This window comes from Lolium rigidum, chromosome 6, assembly GCF_022539505.1.
Source record: "Lolium rigidum isolate FL_2022 chromosome 6, APGP_CSIRO_Lrig_0.1, whole genome shotgun sequence".
Classification (NCBI taxonomy): Eukaryota; Viridiplantae; Streptophyta; class Magnoliopsida; order Poales; family Poaceae; genus Lolium; species Lolium rigidum.
Window position 1 is genome coordinate 259,465,777 of NC_061513.1, and position 20,714 is coordinate 259,486,490.

The following is a 20,714-nucleotide window of genomic DNA, read 5'->3' on the forward strand; positions in this document are numbered from 1 at the left end:
GTGGGCGGACAGCGAGGACGATGATGATGACGAGGAAGGAGAAGAAGAGGAGGAGGATAATTCCTCCTCTTCCGCTGGGTATCCGCCGGCGAAGCGCTTCCGCGCTTGGGCGGACAGCGAGGATGATGATGATGACGAGGAAGAAGAGGCTCCGGCCGAAGGCTGGGGCAGCAGCGACGAGGAATTCTCCAGAAGTAGCGCCGACGGCAGCTCCGATGCCGACGATGATGCTAGCGAGGATTAGCAATGTAGGATTAGTAGTCCCTGAGCAATCGGCTCTTCTTTTGTTCTTCCTTTCTTGAGCAATCGGCTCTTCATTGTAAAAATCCTCTCTTTATTAATGAAGAAGACATTTCTCAGCTGATTCTGTCCCTTTTCACACTTTGCCGATTAAAGCGAGTCAACACATTAAGAGCCGATGACAGAGCATCGGCCCTTGCCATAAAGCGCGAGTAAGGCCAACTCTATCGTCTTTTCAAGTGGTGACCTGCAACCTATCTGAAGGAGCAAAACTCAGATCCCCAAATCGCCGTTTGAACAGATCCAGCCCACGGCCATATGAACCTCAGGTATCGATCATGCAGGTTTGCAACTGCAGCGGACCCAAAGGCAATATCACCTAATGCCCACGCTATGGTCTCCTTCCAGCAACTCTGGTGATCTTCTTCTGCAACAACCCACCACTTCCGAAGAGGTTTATGATGCAGGGTCAGCCGATGACACTCCAATCGGCTTCCCAAAACAGAGTGCCTACCGAATCAGCTGCCCCCCGAGCCTCAGTCAAGGCGAGAACGGCGGCGAGGACATACAGTTCAGACTAATGGACCCGAACTTGAGCGAATCTGAGCAAACTTGCTACCATTAATCACCTCTTCCTCCGTTGAAAGCCGATATTGAAGGCGAAACATCAACGGCTTAACCGACAAAGGGTTGGAAGTCCCCGAAGAGAAGGTTCTGGCACCAAATCGGCTCATTGTTGCTGAGGAAGCTCTCACTGTTCACTCCCTCCAGGAAGCAGAAGGCCATCCGTATCTTGAACACGTAGCGGGTGGATCCTGTATAATTGTACTAGAGTCGATGGCTGCGCATCGGCTTTCTATTCTAAAGTCGATGTCTGTGCATCGGCTGTGCTTAAAAAATTTGTATTTTTTATGGCCGATTTATGCATCGGCCCCCACACTTCAATACCCATCATCATCAAAGAACATATCTTGAGCTGCTGGGCATTTGACAGCCACTTCAAACTTCGTATCCTCGTGTCTTATCCATCTAAGTGCCCCCCGAGCCGATTCTTTCAAGTAATTGAGGGTATCGGCTCTTCAGGCCTTCCTGTTAGATCAATGCTGAACCCAGGTAAAAACGTATGTCGAGGATAATTTTAGCCGATTGCTAGAATCGGCCTCCTTCTTCATTGCAATGCTTAGTGAAGTTTTACCACGTCTTGGTTTCTTTACTGTAGCTACGTGACATGCTTGAGATGAGATTTTTGCTTTCCATTTTTTGGGGCCGATCGCAGGGACCGGCCTCGCCACGTACGTCCATTGTCTTGGACCTTGCTACTCTGTCAGGCCGGTAGATAAGACCAGCCTCACCCCATTTTTAGAAGCTTCGATGCGCTCACAGCCTTCCAAACTGATTCCAGAGAGCGGCTCTTGGTCATCTGCCTCCCAAATATTCATGGCAGCTAGTGATATCTCGATTGAGTCATCTTCCTGAACGACCTCCACTTCATCTCCATCCCACTGTATGATGCATTGGTGCATTGTGGATGGAATGCAACAGTTAGCGTGAATCCAATCCCTTCCTAGCAGGACAGCGTAATTGCTTTTGCTGTCGACGATGAAGAACGCGGTAGGTATGGTTTTCCGGTCTACAATAAGATCTACGTTCAGAACACCTTTTGCTTCTGATGCTTGGCCGTTGAAATCGCTTAATGTGACGTTGGTCTTGATCAGATCATCACTGGAGTGTCCCAAACGTCGTAGCATGGAATATGGTATTATGTTGACTGCCGCTCCGGTGTCAACCAACATCTTGCTGACAGGCTGCCCATTGATATAACCTCTCAGGTATAGGGCCTTCAGATGCCTGTAGCTTCTATCTCGTGGCTTCTCAAAGATAATTGGCCGTGGATCGCAGTCGAATTGAGCCACTGATACTTCCTCGTCGTTTGGAGCGCGAAACTCTGACGGGAGTACGAACACCATGTTTGTATCAGTTGATGCCTCTGCGTCGGCTTTTGTCTGTTTAGGGCGCCACACTTTCTTCGGTGGGCGCGCCTCCGTCTCCAATGTTTGCTGAATTTTCACGGCCAGATCGGGCCGTGCTTTTCTCAACGTGTACAGGTACTGTGCCTCGGCTTCCTCCAGGTTTCGTAGCCGCTGCACCCTACGCTTCTGAGAATGGCTGAGTCCATCAGGGCACCACCTAGGCCGGTGATAGCTATCTTCTTCACCTTCTGACTCCTCAAAGTCTTCTTCTTGAGATGACTCATCTCGTTTGTTCTGAGGTGGGAGAGGCCCTAGACGCTCGAACACTGAAACCTCGTTTGTCCTCTTCCTTTGCTGTCTGCATTATGGGCAGTTCTCGATTGTTGGCAATCGGCTCATTCCTGAGTCCCAGCAATGTTTAAACAAAGGACAGTCCCAATGCCTATCCATGTCATCTTGCCTTGACCTCCCTCTAGCGCGACGCTCGTACCCGTTGTTGTTTCTATCATGCCGACGGTACCTCCTGTTCTCTACATCAGACCGACGATATCTCTCATCATCTACGTCGTAGTGCCGACGTCGGTCATACTGCTATCCATATTTGTTAAGGAGATGCGCGGAGAGTGGACGTTGATACCGCACGCTTCTCACCTCCTCCTCGGTTAGGTACCGTCTATCATCATCATGGGGCCGGTCGCGTGGATCGGCCTCCTCTTTATCCTTGCCACGGGAGTGGCTGCTCTCTGCTTTATCTTCGCCATGGCGGCTCACAAGCCCTGCCATGTTGACACTAAAAGAGAACCCTGGCTCGCACCTTATGGAGTGGCTAAGATCCACCATGTTGACGCCAGGAAACGGACGCGTGTCTCCTTTGACCCCGATGCCGTGCGAACGGGTCTTCTCAAAGGAGCCGATGAGTTCGGCTTCACGGATGGCCTTCGACTCATCGTATTTCTTCTTATGCTCTCGCAGGGAGATCCTCGTACTTGATCGGTTCGTCCGCCATCTCGGATGCGGGCGTTGACGTGGATGTTGTAGAAGATTGTCCCACCGGCGTGCCGAATGTGTTGCCTGCCAAAACTCACCGGCGAGCAGTGGTTAAGCAACACGAAGAGCCGGGAGGCTCCCAAGGCCGCTTAGTGGACCCTGGCACCTCGCGTCGTCCCGCAAGTTTCCTGCACACGTCCTGGCGGTTGCAAGGGCGTGCCACCTGACCCGACCAGGAAGGTGTTAGATTGCTTCGATCGTTCTTGCATGGTAGACACGTAAACATTAAATACGAGCCCTATCGGCTCTCAGGTTGCCCTGTGGATCGGCTCAAAGAGCCGATCGCCCCATGGTTCACGTTGGATTTGCAATGACATGGGGATCCTGCTTGATCAAAACAAAGCTAAACCAATCTACGACGGTTTAGGGTTTTCACCGCATAACCGGAACGTCCTACGCGTAGTTGGGCCTAGCAGATACGAAAGATGATGCAAACTACCCCTAGAAGAGGCCTAAAAACCAACATTACGTCAATTCCCGGAACATCCCTTATAGGAACGGTAAACAACACCTAACGCACTACCGGATCGTCCAACCCCAGCATAAGGCCTAATCATGCAGATATTAAACTAATCCTTGAAGAACAAGGAGCAACTATAACAGATCGGATCTACTAAGCGACGAACAAGCAAGATGCTGCCCTTACACCCAGATAGGTGTAAGGGCAGCTAGGTGTCGAGGGACGGCATTGCTAAGCAGATATGCATAAGAAAAGCATCAATGCAAGCCCCAAAACACCTAAGATAGGTAGTGCTACTCGCCATCAACAACGCTTCAGCACGAGTAACACAAGGTAGACGAATAAACGTGTCTTGCCTAGATCGCAAGATGCGATCTAGGCAGCATGATGCTTACCCGGAAGGAAACCCTCGAAAGAAGGGGTGGCGATGCGCCTGGTTTTTGTTTGTTGTGAACGTGATTGTTGTTTATTTCATAAACCCTAGATACATATTTATAGTCCGGGGGACTTTCTAATTCAGGCGTGCACCCAACCGTGCACGGGTTAGACTCTAACTTCTAAACTCAGATGCGATCTACTATAATACAGATACACGGGCAAACTAGCCCAAATTCTTCGTGTAAGGCCGCTTCAAAGATGCTTCACGTGTAATCTTCTAAGCCCATCTCACTTACGGCCTATCTCCTGATTTGGCCAAAATCTGGTGATAACACTACTGTAGAAACCTCTCCTTATCTTTATTTTATTGCATTGTTGTGCCAAGTAAAGTCTTTGATAATAATGTTGATACTAGATTTGGATTACTGGGCAGAAACAGATTTCTTGATGTCACGAATTTGGGCAGGGTTCTCTGTAGATAACTCAGAAAAATCTGCCAATTTACGTGTGTGATCCTCAGATATGTATGCAACTTTGATTCAATTTGAGCACTTTCATCTGAGCAAGTCCAGTGCCTCTAAAAAATTTGTCTTTACGGACTGTTCTGTTTTGATAGATTCTGCCTTTTATTTCGCATTGCCTCTTTTGCTATGTTGAATGGATTTCTTTGTTCCATTAACTTCCAGTAGCTTTGGGCAATATCCAGAAGTGTTAAGAATGATTGTGTTACCTCTGAACATGTGAATTTTTGATTATGCACTAACCCTCTAATGAGTTTGTTTCGAGTTTGTTGTGGAGGAAGTTTTCAAGGGTCAAGAGAGGAGGATGATATACTATGATTAAGAAGAGTGAAAAGTCTAAGCTTGGGGATGCCCCCGTGGTTCATCCCTGCATATTTCAAGAAGACTCAAGCGTCTAAGCTTGGGGATGCCCAAGGCATCCCCTTCTTCATCGCCAACTTATCAGGTCACCTCTAGTGAAACTATATTTTTATTCAGTCACATCTTATGTACTTTACTTGGAGCGTCTGTGTGCTTTTATTATCGTTTTGTTATTTTCATTCTATGAATAAATACATGCTTGTGTGGGAGAGAGACACGCTCCGCTATTGCGTATGAACACATGTGTTCTTAGCTTTACTCTTAATGTTCATGGCGAAGGTTGAAACCGCTTCGTTAATTGCTATTTGGTTGGAAACAGAAAATGCTGCATGTGGTAATTGGTATAATGTCTTGAATAACTTGATACTTGGCAATTGTTGTGCTCATATAGATCATGTTTAAGCTCTTGCATCATGTACTTTGCACCTATTAATGAAGAACTACATAGAGCTTGTTAAAATTTGGTTTGCATGATTGGTCTCTCTAAGTCTAGATATTTTCTGGTTAAGGTGTTTGAACAACAAGGAAGACGATGTAAAGTCTTATAATGCTTACAATATGTTCATATGTGAGTCTTGCTGCACCGTTTATACTTGAGTTTGCTTCAAACAACCTTGCTATCCTAGCCTTGTATTGAGAGGAATTCTTCTCGTGCATCCAAATCCTTGAGCCAAAAACTATGCCATTTGTGTCCACCATACCTACCTACTACATGGTATTTCTCTGCCATTCCAAAGTACATTACTTGAGTGCTGCCTTTAAAATTTCATTCCTTGTCTTTGCAATACATAGCTCATGGGAAAATAGCCTTAAAAACTATTGTGGTATTGAATATGTAGCTATGTATCTTATTTCTTATAAGTTGCTTGTTGAGCGGTAACCATGTTTCTGGGGACGCCATCAACTTTTACACCTTTGTTGAATATCATGTGAGTTGCTATGCATGTTCGTCTTGTCTGAAGTAAGGGTGATTTTCATGATCAAATGGTTTGAGTATGCATATTGTTAGAGAAGAACATTGGGCCGCTAACTAAATCCATGAATCATGGTGGAAGTTTCAGTTTGGACATTAATCCTCAATCTATTATGAGAATATTATCTGTTGTTGAATGCTTATGCATTAAAAGAGGAGTCCATTATCTGTTGTCTATGTTGTCCCGGTATGGATGTCTAAGTTGAGAATAATCAAAAGCAAGAAATCCAATGCGAACTTTCTCCTTAGACCTTTGTACAGGCGGCATAGAGGTACCCCTTTGAGACACTTGGTTGAAACATATGTTATGCAATGATAATCCATGTTAATCCAAGCTAATTAGGACAAGGTGCGGGCACTATTAGTATTCTATGCATGAGGCTTGCAACTTATAGGATATCTTATACATAACACATATGCTTTATTACTACCGTTGACAAAATTGCTTCTATGTTTTCAAAATAAAAGCTCTAGCACAAAAATAGTAATCCATGCTTCCCTCTGCGAAGGGCCTTTGTTTTACTTTATGTTGAGACAGTTACCTACTTCTTTCCATCTTAGAAGCAAACACTTGTGTCAACTGTGCATCGATTCTTACATATTTACCTATTGCACTTGTTATATTACTTTATGTTGACAACTATCCATGAGATATATATGTTACAAGTTGAAAGCAATTGCTGAAACTTAATCATCCTTTGTGTTGCTTCAATGCCTTTTACTTTGAATCTATTGCTTTATGAGTTAACTCTTATGCAAGACTTATTGATGCTTGTCTTGAAAGTACTATTCATGAAAAGTCTTTGCTATATGATTCAGTTGTTTAGTCATTGTCTTTACCATTGCTTTGAATTACTTCATTCATCTTATATGCTTTACAATAGTATTGATCAAGATCATGTTGGTAGCATGTCACTTAAGAAATTATCCTTGTTATCGTTTACCTACTCGAGGGCGAGTAGGAACTAAGCTTGGGGATGCTTGATACGTCTCGAACGTATCTATAATTTCTTATGTTCCATGCTAGTTTTATGACAATACCTACATGTTTTGTTCACACTTTATATCGTTTTAATGCGTTTTCCGGAACTAACCTATTGACGAGATGCCGAAGTGCCAGTTCCTGTTTTCTGCTGTTTTTGGTTTCAGAAATCCTAGTAAGGAAATATTCTCAGAATTGGACGAAATCAACGCCTAGAACCTTATTTTTCCACGAAGCTTTTCAGAACACCGGAGAGAGACCAGAGGGGAGCCAGGGGGCCCCACACGCCAGGGCGGCGCGGCCAAGGGGTGGGGCGCGCCCCCCTATTGTGTGGCCCCACCAGGGCCCCTCCGAGGCTGCGCTTCCGCCTACTTAAGGGCTCCGTCGCGAAAACCCTAAAGGAATAAGCCACGGGACGAGAAAAGTTACGCAGCCGCCGCCATCACAAAGCCAAGATCTGGGGGACAGAATTCTCTATTCCGGCACGCCGCCGGGACGGGGAAGTGCCCCCGGAAGGCTTCTCCATCGACACCACAGCCATCTTCATCACCGCTGCTGTCTCCCATGAGGAGGGAGTAGTTCTCCCTCGAGGCTAAGGGCTGTACCGGTAGCTATGTGGTTCATCTCTCTCTCCCATGTGATCTTTATGTGATCATGAGCTTTGTGATCTAGTTGAATATCATCTATGTGCTACTCTAGTGATGTTATTAAAGTAGTCTATTCCTCCTTCATGATGTAATGTGGACGAGTGTGTGCATCATGTAGTACTTGGCGTAGGTTATGATTGTGATCTCTTGTAGATTATGAAGTTAACTATTACTATGATAGTATTGATGTGATCTATTCCCCCTTTCATAGCTGATGTTGACAGGTGCATGCTATGTTAGTACTCGGTTTAAATTGCAAAGATCTATTATGCTTTAAAGGTTACTTAAATATGAATGCCGAATGTTGTGGAGCTTGTTAACTCCGGCATTGAGGTGCTCTTGTAGCCCTACACAACGAATGGTGTTTGTCATCCAACAAGAGTATATGTAGCACAAAGGAAGAGAACTTATTTATTTATGTGATCATTGTTGAGAGTGTCCACTAGTGAAAGTATGATCCCTAGGCCTTGTTTCCAAGCTCTGAAACACCGCTTATTTACTGTTATGTTGCATGTTTACTCGCTGCCATATTTTATTCAGATTGCTATTACCACTCATATACATCCATACTACTTGTATTTCACTATCTCTTCGCCGAACTAGTGCACCTATACATCTGACAAGTGTATTAGGTGTGTTGGGGACACAAGAGACTTCTTGTATCGTGATTGCGGGGTTGCTTGAGAGGGATATCTTTGACCTCTTCCTCCCTGAGTTCGATAAACCTTGGGTGATTCACTTAAGGGAAACTTGCTGCTGTTCTACAAACCTCTGCTCTTGGAGGCCCAACACTGTCTACAGGAATAGAAGCGTGCGTAGACATCAGTCACCCCATCACCAGATACCTCCACAGCGGATCCCTGCCGCCTTGAAGACTCCATAGCTGCCATCTCCACAAGATCTCTTACATCACCAACACTCAAGAGGATAAGGGACTTGGATCTTGAAGGCTTCAACACCGATCTGCATCATCATCATCATCATCACCGTCTCCAACACCAATCCCCTTTGTTTACTCGGTTGTAATCCAATCCCTAGTGTGGATCTCATCTTGTATTCAATTGTACTATCATACTCCATTCATATGTTTGAGATCATGTTGATTACCTTCATGTGTGAGTAGCTATTTTGTTCTTGGGGGAGAGATGGTGAAACCAGCTATATTATGATATAAATAAAGATGATTTATGGATTTGTACTATGGTTGTGTGTTAGTTTTCTCTTGTGATATTATATGATGTCGACCATATAATATTTTCCTTTGACCATGAGAGGAAACTACCTTTGGAACTATGGTAGTGCATACAACGGGAAGTGACATCCCGTGTGCGGTGCACTATTGTATGGAAGAAGGGGATAAGAAGGGACTCGCAAAGCTTAACAAATAACCACAGGGTAATCCCTTAATTGGGATGGATCAATAGGTGACTTGCCGAAGGTCGTTGTGGTGGTTATTCATGGATGTGTTATGTGATACATATTCCAACTTCGAGCCTTTCCCACATACAACGAGAACAAAGATATAGATTATCTAGTTTGTGTTCTTAGTTAATGCTAGTGGTGGAACCAACAATCCCCGAGAACACCTTAGCCATATTGTCATTCCCACAACCATACTCGCTGATCTCGGTTACATCAGTTTCTTTCTTTATTCTTGTTTACTTTTGCTAACAACACAAAATAATCTTTATATACTTTCTCTTGGAATTAGAATAACCTGCAAGTACTCTCTAGATAATTGTAGCGAGGGGCATAAAGACCTCTACCAACAGGTTCGATACTCTTACTTTGAAACTAGTTATAATTAGTCTGTGCACTTGCAATCATCAACCAGTAATTTACCTTCCGAGGACAAAAAGACTCTAATTAGGTGCTACAATAACAGTCAAAATTATTTTCAGGCAGTTTGCCAAAACTTTCAAGATCAACTTATAGACCACATTGCAGAGACTTATAGGGGCAAAATATTTCACGCACTCAGAATCTTTTAACCTTTGGAATGATACTTACCCAAGAATCATTCCAATTATCTGGAATCGTTCCTCTATTCAACACCTACAAGACCTCCATCGCCACATGTGAACCCACCACTCCCCAATGCTTCTTGTTGAAAATAGATGGCATGCCATCCAGATCCAGAGCTTTGAGATCGCCAATCCCATCAAGAGCAAACCAACTTCCAGCTTTGAAAGAACTCTTTAAGCAGGTGTTCATTCATCTCGACTCCCGTCACGTGTGATAATAGTTCCTTCCTCCTTTTACCTGCATGAGAAATGAAGAGGTTTTGAAAGTAGTTAGTAATCACCGCCGCCATCTCCCGACACTCTCCACAACCACAACTTTATCATGTTTTAGCTTCTTGATTTTGTTTTGTATGTTCCCGCCTAATGTGCGGGCATGGACAAATTTTATGTTTCTGTGTCCTCTTTACAACTAATTGACATGTGCTCACTGCTTTAGAAAGTAACACATTGAGATTCAAATTTCACCAACCTATACTTGGACTACACGCCTCCAGGTCCTTCTTAAGCCGAGCAATGCATTTTTTTTCAATTTGTCCCAGTGATTTTTTTTCCAATCGGTGAAGTGAGCAACAACTCCTTTAAATGCCTACCTGACACCTCCTTCTCTTGCGTTAACTTCTCTCTCCCACACATTTTGCACCACCTCGTGGCAATTCTCCTCCTCCAACCAATGTGCCCCGAAGCGAAAAAGTCGAGGCCCCACTCCTCCCCCCCACTCTCTCCTCCATAGCATTGTTATTTTCCCGTCTCCACTATGACAAGCCTATTGTCATAATGGAATGAATCACCATTGATAACTCTAAAATCCGTGGAATGAGCACACCACCCATCCAGGGAAACCCCCAGCCTCTGCACCGACTGGTGCAGACAGCCACATATTATTGCCAAATATCATCAGAATATAGTGATATTAAGCTATGTTGAGTGTAAAAAAAAGATGATAGCCGTAAAATATCATGCATGAGTAATTTTTCACCGCCTTGTGAAAAGATTCAAGCACCACCGTCGTTTCTTTAGACACAATCATAATATTATCCTCGAAATAATCAAAACATATTTAAAATTAAAAATATTAATTGAGATCCTATATATTTTTAAGATCTCAACTAATATTTTTACATGAAAATAACTAGAAGATTCTTTTTCATTGAAATAAAAGAACTAAGGTAAGTTTTGGGAACATTCAGTCACCACAAAATAGCATCTTCCATTACTGCTTATTACTGAGAATTTACACCGTAGTAACATACCCAAAGCTCAATGCAACATCTCCCAAATAATTATCTCTTGCTCCGACCAAGTGTACAAAAAGCTAATCATATTTCATCATGACATATTTACCAAATTATTAGCTAGCACAAAAATAAAGGACGGCATGCAACGTCAAGCCCAAAAGGGGAAAAAGAAAGAAAAGCCCTCACAAATCCATCGGTATATCACATCACGAATGAGACAATCTCAGTCTCCAGCTGCTGCTGCTGCTCCACTCGAGCGTGAGATCGGCTTCCGTTCTCCGCGCGGACAAAAAATCACTTTCCGGATTGAAAATAGTCACCAACTTAATTAAGTACGATCCTGGCGCGGAGGCTAGCTAATTGGTTCGCGCTACTGATTAGTACTTGATCTCGTCGGCGCCGCCGTTGGCCGCCATGCCGTCTTCGTCCTCCTCATCCTCCTCCTCCTCCCGCTCCTCGCCCTCCTCGTCGATGCTCTCAGACCTCTCCCTACCACCCCCGCCGCCGCTCCCCCGGCCCTCTGACACCGGGGACCCTGCTGACACCGGATGAACCTTGTATGCGGGCTGCGGAGGCGCCACCGCGCGGTGATGCACCATGGCGGCCGCCGGGTGGTGCTGCATGTGGTGCGCGGCCGCCGCGGCGGACTGGTAGTACTCCTGCGCGGACACCGCCGCCGTGTAGTGCGCCTGCGACGCCGCGTGCGCCCCGTAGATGGCGGCCGGTCCAGCCCCTTGCGTCGCGTAATCCGGCGGCATCCATATGCCTCCAAGAACCACCAGCTGCGGAGCCCCCGCCGGTGGTGCCGACGGCGCCGGCATCGGCCGCCGCGTGTGCAGCCTGTACTTCTGCTCGCCACACGATAGAAGAAAATTAATTAGAAACTTCAGATATACTACTCCTTCATGAGCCATCATTCTACTATCGATTAGCCATCATTCTACTCATACTTAAAGCTATTATATGCATAGTTACTGGAAGGAACGAATAGAGAATGCTGCAGGGTATGATGATGAGATTATAATCACCTGGAGATGGCTTTTCACCTCATCATTGGTCAATCCATCCACCTTCATGAGCTCACGGATCTGCTTCGGGGTCGCCACTATAATTTATTTGCAAACAACAAAAGAGATTTAGGATTTGTCTCAAGTACACATGTAAATAATCCAGCAGTTTCATTTGATGCATCGATGGATAGATCATTAGTACATGTGGACATATGTATACCTTGAGCGCCGCCGAGGATCTGGAGGGCACTGACGAAGCGGCGGTGCAGTTCCGGCGACCAGCATCTCCGAGCCTTCCGGTTAGTCTGAGGAGGAGGCGGCACCGCCTGACCATCCGTCGCCGTCGACGTCGGCGGTGCCCCGTTCTGGACGACGTCTCTCCTCGCGACAACGCCGTTGCTGCCCCCGTCCTCGTGGTACGGCTTCCTGTCAGATTCCCGGGCGACGATCATGTCTTTCTCCGAGGGCGCGAGCGCGAGCTCCGGCAGTGCCGCTGCGTTATCCGCCATGCAGGCCTTCTCCTTGGTGAACGGGAGGAAAGCGCCGCATCCGTTACCGCCGCCGCCGCCGCCGCCGTCGAGAGCGCCGAGCATGGGGCTCGTGTCGAGCGGGTGCTCTGAGCGCTCCTTGGGCGTCTGCGGACCCTTGGCCGCCGCTTCCCCAGCCGCCGGCCCGTTCCACAGCTGCGCCGACACCATCCAGCTCGCCTTCTCCGAGGGGGCGTTCCCGGCCGCCTTTTCCGCCGCGTCGATCCCGAAGTTCTTGAGCGGTATGAACTCCTCTAGCACCAGCGGCGCCCTCGCCGGCGCGCCGCCATGGCTCCCCATCTGGTACGCCTCCAGCTGCTGCCTGTACGCCTCCATGGCTGCACCCACACAGATATTATAACGGTCAAGACCCATGTTGCCTTGCACGTACGAACACATGCATCGCAGCTGCACGTTAATTACCTTGGTTGAGGAGCTGCATGCAGAGCGGGAGCTCGCGCTTGAAGGCGTCGATCTTGAGCCGCTCGTCGTCGAGGCGGGACAGGAACTCCTGCAGCCTCTGCGTCGTCGTCTGCTCCGCCGTGATCAGCTGATGATGGTGGTCCACGAGTGGCGGAGGCGCTTGCTTCGGGGACGTTATCGAGTACCCACTGGCAGCCGCCGCGCCGCCACCGGCGTTGCCGTTTGGCGTGTAGTCTAGGGTTAGGTCTGAAGGCGAAGAATCCATTTCAATCGACCACACAGGTGGTTGAGCAGTTGTGCCGGTAGCTAGCTTACACCCTTGAGGTACGTGCTATAGGTAAGCTCCAGTATATTATTCAGGTTGTGTGAGTGATGGGGGATCGCGCTGGGAATCGGCCTGTTTTTAAGGGTGAGTTCTGGGAGGGAAGAGAGAATAAAGTTGGTTTTTGAGGGGGTGAAAAGGGAAAGTTCTCGCTGTATCTGTATGGGAGGGAAGAGATCAGTATGCTCTAGGTAGACCTTATAGAGGGATAAAGCAAAGGGCATGGTAACTTCTTGCAAAGATCAAAGGTGCAAAAGCTAATCTTCTGCATGCATGCAGGAGGTTTCATGTACTACAAGGTGGAGTAGGATATAGCCGTAGCAACTGGCAGGTCATGTGGTTTCTGATCTCTGCACCTGAACCTAGCTCTCGCTCTCCAAGAGTATTTTACTAACATCAAATGAACCGAGCTAGCACCCATCAAATCTCTCTGGCCAGCATGCATATGCATGGAAAATTGGAGCCTTTTATTTGTTGGACAAGTCTTCTTGTCGTACTGAAACTCTGACCACTCATCCGGCGCCACATGTATGTGTTTTTCTTGGTCAATCTTTTTATATGGATTCCACATTTTGTGGTAGCTAGGTTAAACTTTTGTAGTTGGTATTTTTACAATGGGGAATCAACCCATCACCCACAGGAAGTTACTAGCTTAGCTGGGTGCTCCTGATTCAAAAGAATTAAAGGTGACCTCAAAGTAGTCCAAAGAGAACCTTGCAAGTCTAAGAGAGAACCAGCAAGGTGTCTTGAAGAATATTTACCTTTGACACAATAATATTTGATTAATTTCAGACATGCACAAGGGATAATCACCAGATATACCTAGCTAGCTGGGAATCACTCCATACTCTACTTGCACTAGAAAAACCCAAAAGCAAGCGAATTCATTATATACCTAATTGATAACAGTAAATAAAGATATCACAGATGCTCACACAGTGGCAACTTTTGTTTTCTGGGGTTCCAATGAATGATTCCTGCACCATTAATCAACGGAGAGGAAATGGTAAAAGCAGTACCAAAGCATATACCACACACATTTCAAGCCCTCAAAGATATGCATAAGATTCTTCTCTCTTTGCTTTGAAAAGGGTGGCGCATCCCTTCACACACAAGCTCTTCTTCATCTTCCTCGCCATGCATGGCTTAGCAGTGTTTAGCTAGCACACAACACATGTGTATATTCCTTCAAAAAAAAAAAACACATGTGTATATATGCCTCTCTGCGAGTGCAACTGCTACGTGCTACTACTGGCAGTGCACTTTGCATTCACAAGGGAATATATTAGCATGGCTCAAGCAAGGAATATCTTAGGCTTTGGGAGGTATCAAGCACACACACACACACACAAAGAAGGACACAAAGGACGGAGACATGGAGTGTGCTTTAGAGAGAGAAAGAGGGGGTGTGAGTGAGAATGTGAGAATCTCCCTTGCTGCTACTACTCTATCTTTTTGAGGAAGTGGGCAGGAAGCTAAGAAGATTCTCACTCTCTAGATCTGTCTATCCCGTCCCCATACACACACAGCTTGTATGATACTATCAGGGCAGAGAGAGCGGGAGAAAGGTGTTGTGAGAGAGTATTGGTGCATCGAATTCCTTGTGCAATAATTAGGGTTGGTCGCTTTCTTTGGGCAGTCTTCAGGTACAAGACTCCAACCCCTACCTTTTCCCTGGATTCTCTATCTGTACGAACACTCCTAGTATGGTACTGTACAGTTGTAGGTACGTATATCATGCATCATACGTGAAGAAGTATGTATCGTGTATGTACCCACAAATAGGAAACAAATCAAATTCTTTCCAAGCCAAGTGTTAGTACGTGTGTTCAAGAAAGGTCCTGACCACAAACACTCGTGGTTTGATATAACCACTAGAAAAAGAGAAATGCACTTTGGCTCATAGGAGCATATGCTCCCATTATGTGAATCCACATTTCAAAGTGTCAAAAAATTCTAAACTAAATTTTTACATGTACATCTAGATATTTTATGTTGGTACACAAGTTTTCAAAAAAAAACTAAAAAAAATTGTGGCTCCTGTAAAAAAGACAAGTTTTGATGCTATAACACGACTACGTACAGGATATTTTTTTGTCTTTTTTGTACACGCCATATAAAAGGTTGTTTCTCCATGAAAATTTGTGCACTAACATAAAATGTCACGATGTACACCAAAAAATTTATATCAGAATTTTTTAACATTTTTAAAGTTGAGTTTTAATTATTTTATATAATGAGAACATTTGCTCCTATGAGCCAAATTGCCACCTCCCTAGAAAAATGGTTTTATTGAGCTAACGATATCTTTGGATAATCTTCTTTTAACCGTAGTCCAAGCTCGGTTTTAGTCCAAAGAGAAGGTACATCCTCGACCAACTAGGCTACCAATGTAGACTTGACAGTTGACACACACCATTGAGAAATTATTACTCGTGGCAATCTTGCAACATTATGATTTCTCAGATGAAGTAATTTGACTCCACAATAGAACCCTCCGCCCGCCTCCGAGCGGCGGCTGCCGCGCCGCGCCGGGGCGCCCATCCCCTACCTTCCCGAGCCCTCCACAGCGCAGATCCCCCTCCGCCGTCGCCGCCCTGGGCGTCGCCAGGCAAAGCCTGTGCGGCGTGATGGCGGCGGCGGCGGTTTCCCTCGGTCGCGGATCAAGGCGGCGCGGCGGCGGCTACCTTCTTCCAAGCGATGGTGGAGCGGGGTGGGTGGCGACCTAGGCGGAGCAGCTTCGGCCGACGACGGTGACGCGGGCGTGGCGGCGCGGATGTCGGGCCCGATCTAGGCCCGTTTGGGGTTGGGCGGGTGGTGACGTCTGCGCAGCGTCTCCCTCTTCTACATCGACGGCACGCGGTGGTTCCCCTCGGCCACTTCCGCATCCCTGAGGACGCCCGAGGCAGCGGCTCGGCCACGGTGGCGGTGGTCTTTTCCTTCGCCGGAGGAGGTCGGCCGGTTTGCGACGAGTCGGGTTGCGTGGCTGCCGGTGAAAACCGAGCTTCGACCAAGGTCTTGGCGGGCGATGGCGGCGTCACGCGTCGCTCCCTTCCTGAAGGCATCGTCGACGCAGTCTGCGGTTTCTCACTCGTGCTGCTGATGGCGTGTATTTCACACGTTCGTTGGGCAACCCCAAGAGGAAGGTATGATGCGCACAGCAGCAAGTTTTCCCTCAGAAAGAAACCAAGGTTTATCGAACCAGGAGGAGCCAAGAAGCACGTTGAAGGTTGATGGCGGCGGGATGTAGTGCGGCGCAACACCGGAGATTCCGGCGCCAACGTGGAACCTGCACAACACAACCAAAGTACTTTGCCCCAACGAAACAGTGAGGTTGTCAATCTCACCGGCTTCGCTGTAACAAAGGATTAACCGTATTGTGTGGAAGATGATTGTTTGCGAGAGAAAATAGTAAAACAAGTATTGCGGCAGATTTGTATTTCAGTATTAAAGAATGGACCGGGGTCCACGGTTCACTAGAGGTGTCTCTCCCATAAGATAAAAGCATGTTGGGTGAACAAATTACGGTCGGGCAATTGACAAATAGAGAGGGCATAACAATGCACATACATGACATGATAAGTATAGTGAGATTTAATTGGGCATTACGACAAAGTACATAGACCGCCATCCAATTGCATCTATGCCTAAAAAGTCCACCTTCGAGGTTATCATCCGAACCCCCTCCGGTATTAAGTTGCTAACAACAGACAATTGCATTAAGTATGGTGCGTAATGTAATCAACAACTACATCCTCGGACATAGCGCCAATGTTTTATCCCTAGTGGCAACAGCACAACACAACCTTAGGGGTTTCGTCACTCTCCCAGTGTCAATGCGAGGCATGAACCCACTATCGAGCATAAGTACTCCCTCTTGGAGTTAAAAGTAAAAACTTGGCCGAGCCTCTACTAGAAACGGAGAGCATGCAAGATCATAAACAACACATGTATAATAACTTGATAATTAACATGACATGGTATTCTCTATCCATCGGATCCCGACAAACACAACATATAGAATTACGAGATAGATGATCTTGATCATGTTAGGCAGCTCACAAGATCCAACAATGAAGCACAATGAGGAGAAGACAACCATCTAGCTACTGCTATGGACCCATAGTCCGGGGGTGAACTACTCACTCATCACTCCGGAGGCGACCATGGCGGTGTAGAGTCCTCCGGGAGATGAATCCCCTCTCCGGCGGGGTGCGGGAGGAGATCTCCAGAATCCCCGAGATGGGATCGGCGGCGACGGCGTCTCGGTAAGGTTTTCCGTATCGTGGTTTTTCGCCTCGGGGGTTTCGCGACGGAGGCTTTAAGTAGGCGGAAGGGCGAGTCGGGGGCGTAACGAGGGGCCCACACTATAGGTCGGCGCGGCCGGGGCTTGGGCCGCGCCGCCTATAGTCTGGCCACCTCGTGGCCCCACTTCGTGTGTTCTTCGGTCTTCGGAAGCTCCGTGGAAAAATAGGGCCACGGGTCTTCGTTTCGTCCAATTCAGAGAATATTTCGTTACTAGGATTTCGAAACCAAAAACAGCAGAAAACGAGAGCTGGCACTTCGGCATCTTGTTAATAGGTTAGTTCCGGAAAATGCACGAATATGACATAAAGTGTGCATAAAACATGTAGGTATCATCAATAATATGGCATAGAACATAAGAAATTATCGATACGTCGGAGACGTATCAAGCATCCCCAAGCTTAGTTACGCTCGTCCCGAGCGAGGTAAAACGATAACAAAGATAATTTCGAAGTGATATGCCATCATAACCTTGATCATACTATTTGTAAACATATGTAGTGGATGCAGCGATCATAACAATGGTGATGACATGAGTAAACAGGTGAATCATATAGCAAAGACTTTTCATGAATAGTACTTCAAGACAAGTATTAATAAGTCTTGCATAAGAGTTAACTCATAAAGCAATAAATCAAAGTAAAGGTATTGAAGCAACACAAAGGAAGATTAAGTTTCAGCGGTTGCTTTCAACTTGTAACATGTATATCTCATGGATAATTGTCAACATAGAGTAATATAACAAGTACAATATGCAAGTATGTAGGAATCAATGCACGGTTCACACAAGTGTTTGCTTCTTGAGGTGGAGAGAGATAGGTGAGCTGACTCAACATAAAAGTAAAGAGAATGGTCCTTCAAAGAGGAAAGCATCGATTGCTATATTTGTGCTAGAGCTTTTATTTTGAAAACATGAAACAATTTTGTCAACGGTAGTAATAAAGCATATGAGTTATGAAAGTTATATCTTACAAGTTGCAAGTCTCATGCATAGTATACTAATAGTGCCCGCACCTTGTCCTAATTAACTTGGACTACCGGATCTTTGCAATGCACATGTTTTGACCAAGTGTCACAATGGGGTACCTCCATGCCGCCTGTACAAAGGTCTAAGGAGAAAGCTCGCATTTTGGATTTCTCGCTTTTGATTATTCTCAACTTAGACATCCATACCGGGACAACATGGACAACGGATAATGGACTCCTCTTTAATGCATAAGCATGTGGCAACAATTATTATTCTCATATGAGATTGAGGATATATGTCCAAACTGAAACTTCCACCATGAATCATGGCTTTAGTTAGCGGCCCAAAGTTCTTCTCTAACAATATGCATGCTCCAACCATGAAGGTGGTAGATCTCTCTTGCTTCGAGACAAGACGGACATGCATAGCAACTCACATGATATCCAACAAAGAATAGTTGATGGCGTCCCCGAAACATGGTTATCGCTCAACAAGCAACTTAATAAGAGATAAAGTGCATAAGTACATATTCAATACCACAATAGTTTTTAAGCTATTTGTCCCATGAGCTATATATTGCAAAGGTGAATGATGGAATTTTAAAGGTAGCACTCAAGCAATTTACTTTGGAATGGCGGATAAATACCATGTAGTAGGTAGGTATGGTGGACACGAATGGCATAGTGGTTGGCTCAAGTATTTTGGATGCATGAGAAGTATTCCCTCTCGATACAAGGTTTAGGCTAGCAAGGTTATTTGAAACAAACACAAGGATGAACGGTACAGACAAAACTCACATAAAAGACATATGGTAAACATTATAAGACTCCATACCGTCTTCCTTGTTGTTCAAAACTCAATACTAGATGTTATCTAGACTCTAGAGAAACCAAATATGCAAACCAAATTAGCAAGCTCTAAGTATTTCTTCATTAATGGGTGCAAAGTATATGATGCAAGAGCTTAAACATGAGCACAACAATTGCCAAGTATCAAATTATCCAAGACATTTTAGAGTTACTACATGTATCATTTTCCAATTCCAACCATATAACAATTTAACGAAGAAGAACTTCGCCATGAATACTATGAGTAGAGCCTAAGGACATATTTGTCCATATGCAACAGCGGAGCGTGTCTCTCTCCCACAAAGTGAATGCTAGGATCCATTTTATTCAAACAAAACAAAAAACAAAAACAAACCGACGCTCCAAGCAAAGTACATAAGATGTGGCCGAATAAAAATATAGTTTCGGGGGAGGAACCTGATAATGTTGTCGATGAAGAAGGGGATGCCTTGGGCATCCCCAAGCTTAGACGCTTGAGTCTTCTTAATATATGCAGGGGTGAACCACCGGGGCATCCCCAAGCTTAGAGCTTTCACTCTCCTTGATCATATTGCATCATACTCCTCTCTTGATCCTTGAAAACTTCCTCCACACCAAACTCGAAACAACTCATTAGAGGGTTAGTGCATAATAAAAATTCACATGTTCAGAGGTGACACAATCATTCTTAACACTTCTGGACATTGCATAAAGCTACTGGACATTAGTGGATCAAAGAAATTCATCCAACATAGCAAAAGAGGCAATGCGAAATAAAAGACAGAATCTGTCAAAACAGAACAGATCCGTAAAGATGGATTTTATTAGGCCACCAGACTTGCTCAAACGAAAATGCTCAAATTGAATGAAAGTTGCGTACATATCTGAGGATCATGCTCGTAAATTGGCGTAATTTTCTGAGCTACCTACAGGGAGATAGACCCAGATTCGTGACAGCAAAGAAATCTGGAACTGCGCAGATAATCCAAATCTAGTACTTACTTTTCTATCAAAGACTTTACTTGGCACAACAAAACTTAAAACTAAGATAAGGAGAGGTTGCTACAGTAGTAAACAACTTCCAAGACACAAATATAAAACAAAAATACTGTAGTAAAAACATGGGTTGTCTCCCATAAGCGCTTTTCTTTAACGCCTTTCGGCTAGCCGCAGAAAGTGTATCTCAAGTAACATCGAAAGATGAAGCATCAACATCATAACTTGTTCTAATGATAGAATCATAAGGTAACTTCATTCTCTTTCTAGGGAAGTGTTCCATACCTTTCTTGAGAGGAAATTGATATTTAATATTACCTTCCTTCATATCAATAGTAGCACCAACGGTTCGAAGAAAAGGTCTTCCCAATATAATGGGGCAAGATGCATTGCATTCAATATCCAAGACAACAAAATCAACGGGGACAAGGTTATTGTTAACCATAATATGAACATTATCAACTTTCCCCAAAGGTTTCTTTTTAGCATTATCAGCGAGA

General features: G+C 45.4%; 1 protein-coding gene across 1 annotated transcript; it reads right to left on the reverse strand.

Moving 5' to 3' along the window:
• Window positions 1–10,870: 10,870 nt before the first annotated feature.
• LOC124666480 (transcription factor NIGTH1-like) lies at window positions 10,871–13,149 on the reverse strand. The gene is made up of 4 exons (XM_047203830.1): window positions 12,798–13,149; window positions 12,068–12,712; window positions 11,866–11,942; window positions 10,871–11,685 (listed from the first exon to the last, which is right to left on the reverse strand). The coding sequence occupies exons 1-4, from the start codon at window positions 13,060–13,062 to the stop codon at window positions 11,215–11,217; spliced, it is 1,458 nt and encodes a 485-aa protein (XP_047059786.1). The 5' UTR covers window positions 13,063–13,149; the 3' UTR covers window positions 10,871–11,214.
• Between the last annotated feature and the right edge of the window lie 7,565 nt (window positions 13,150–20,714).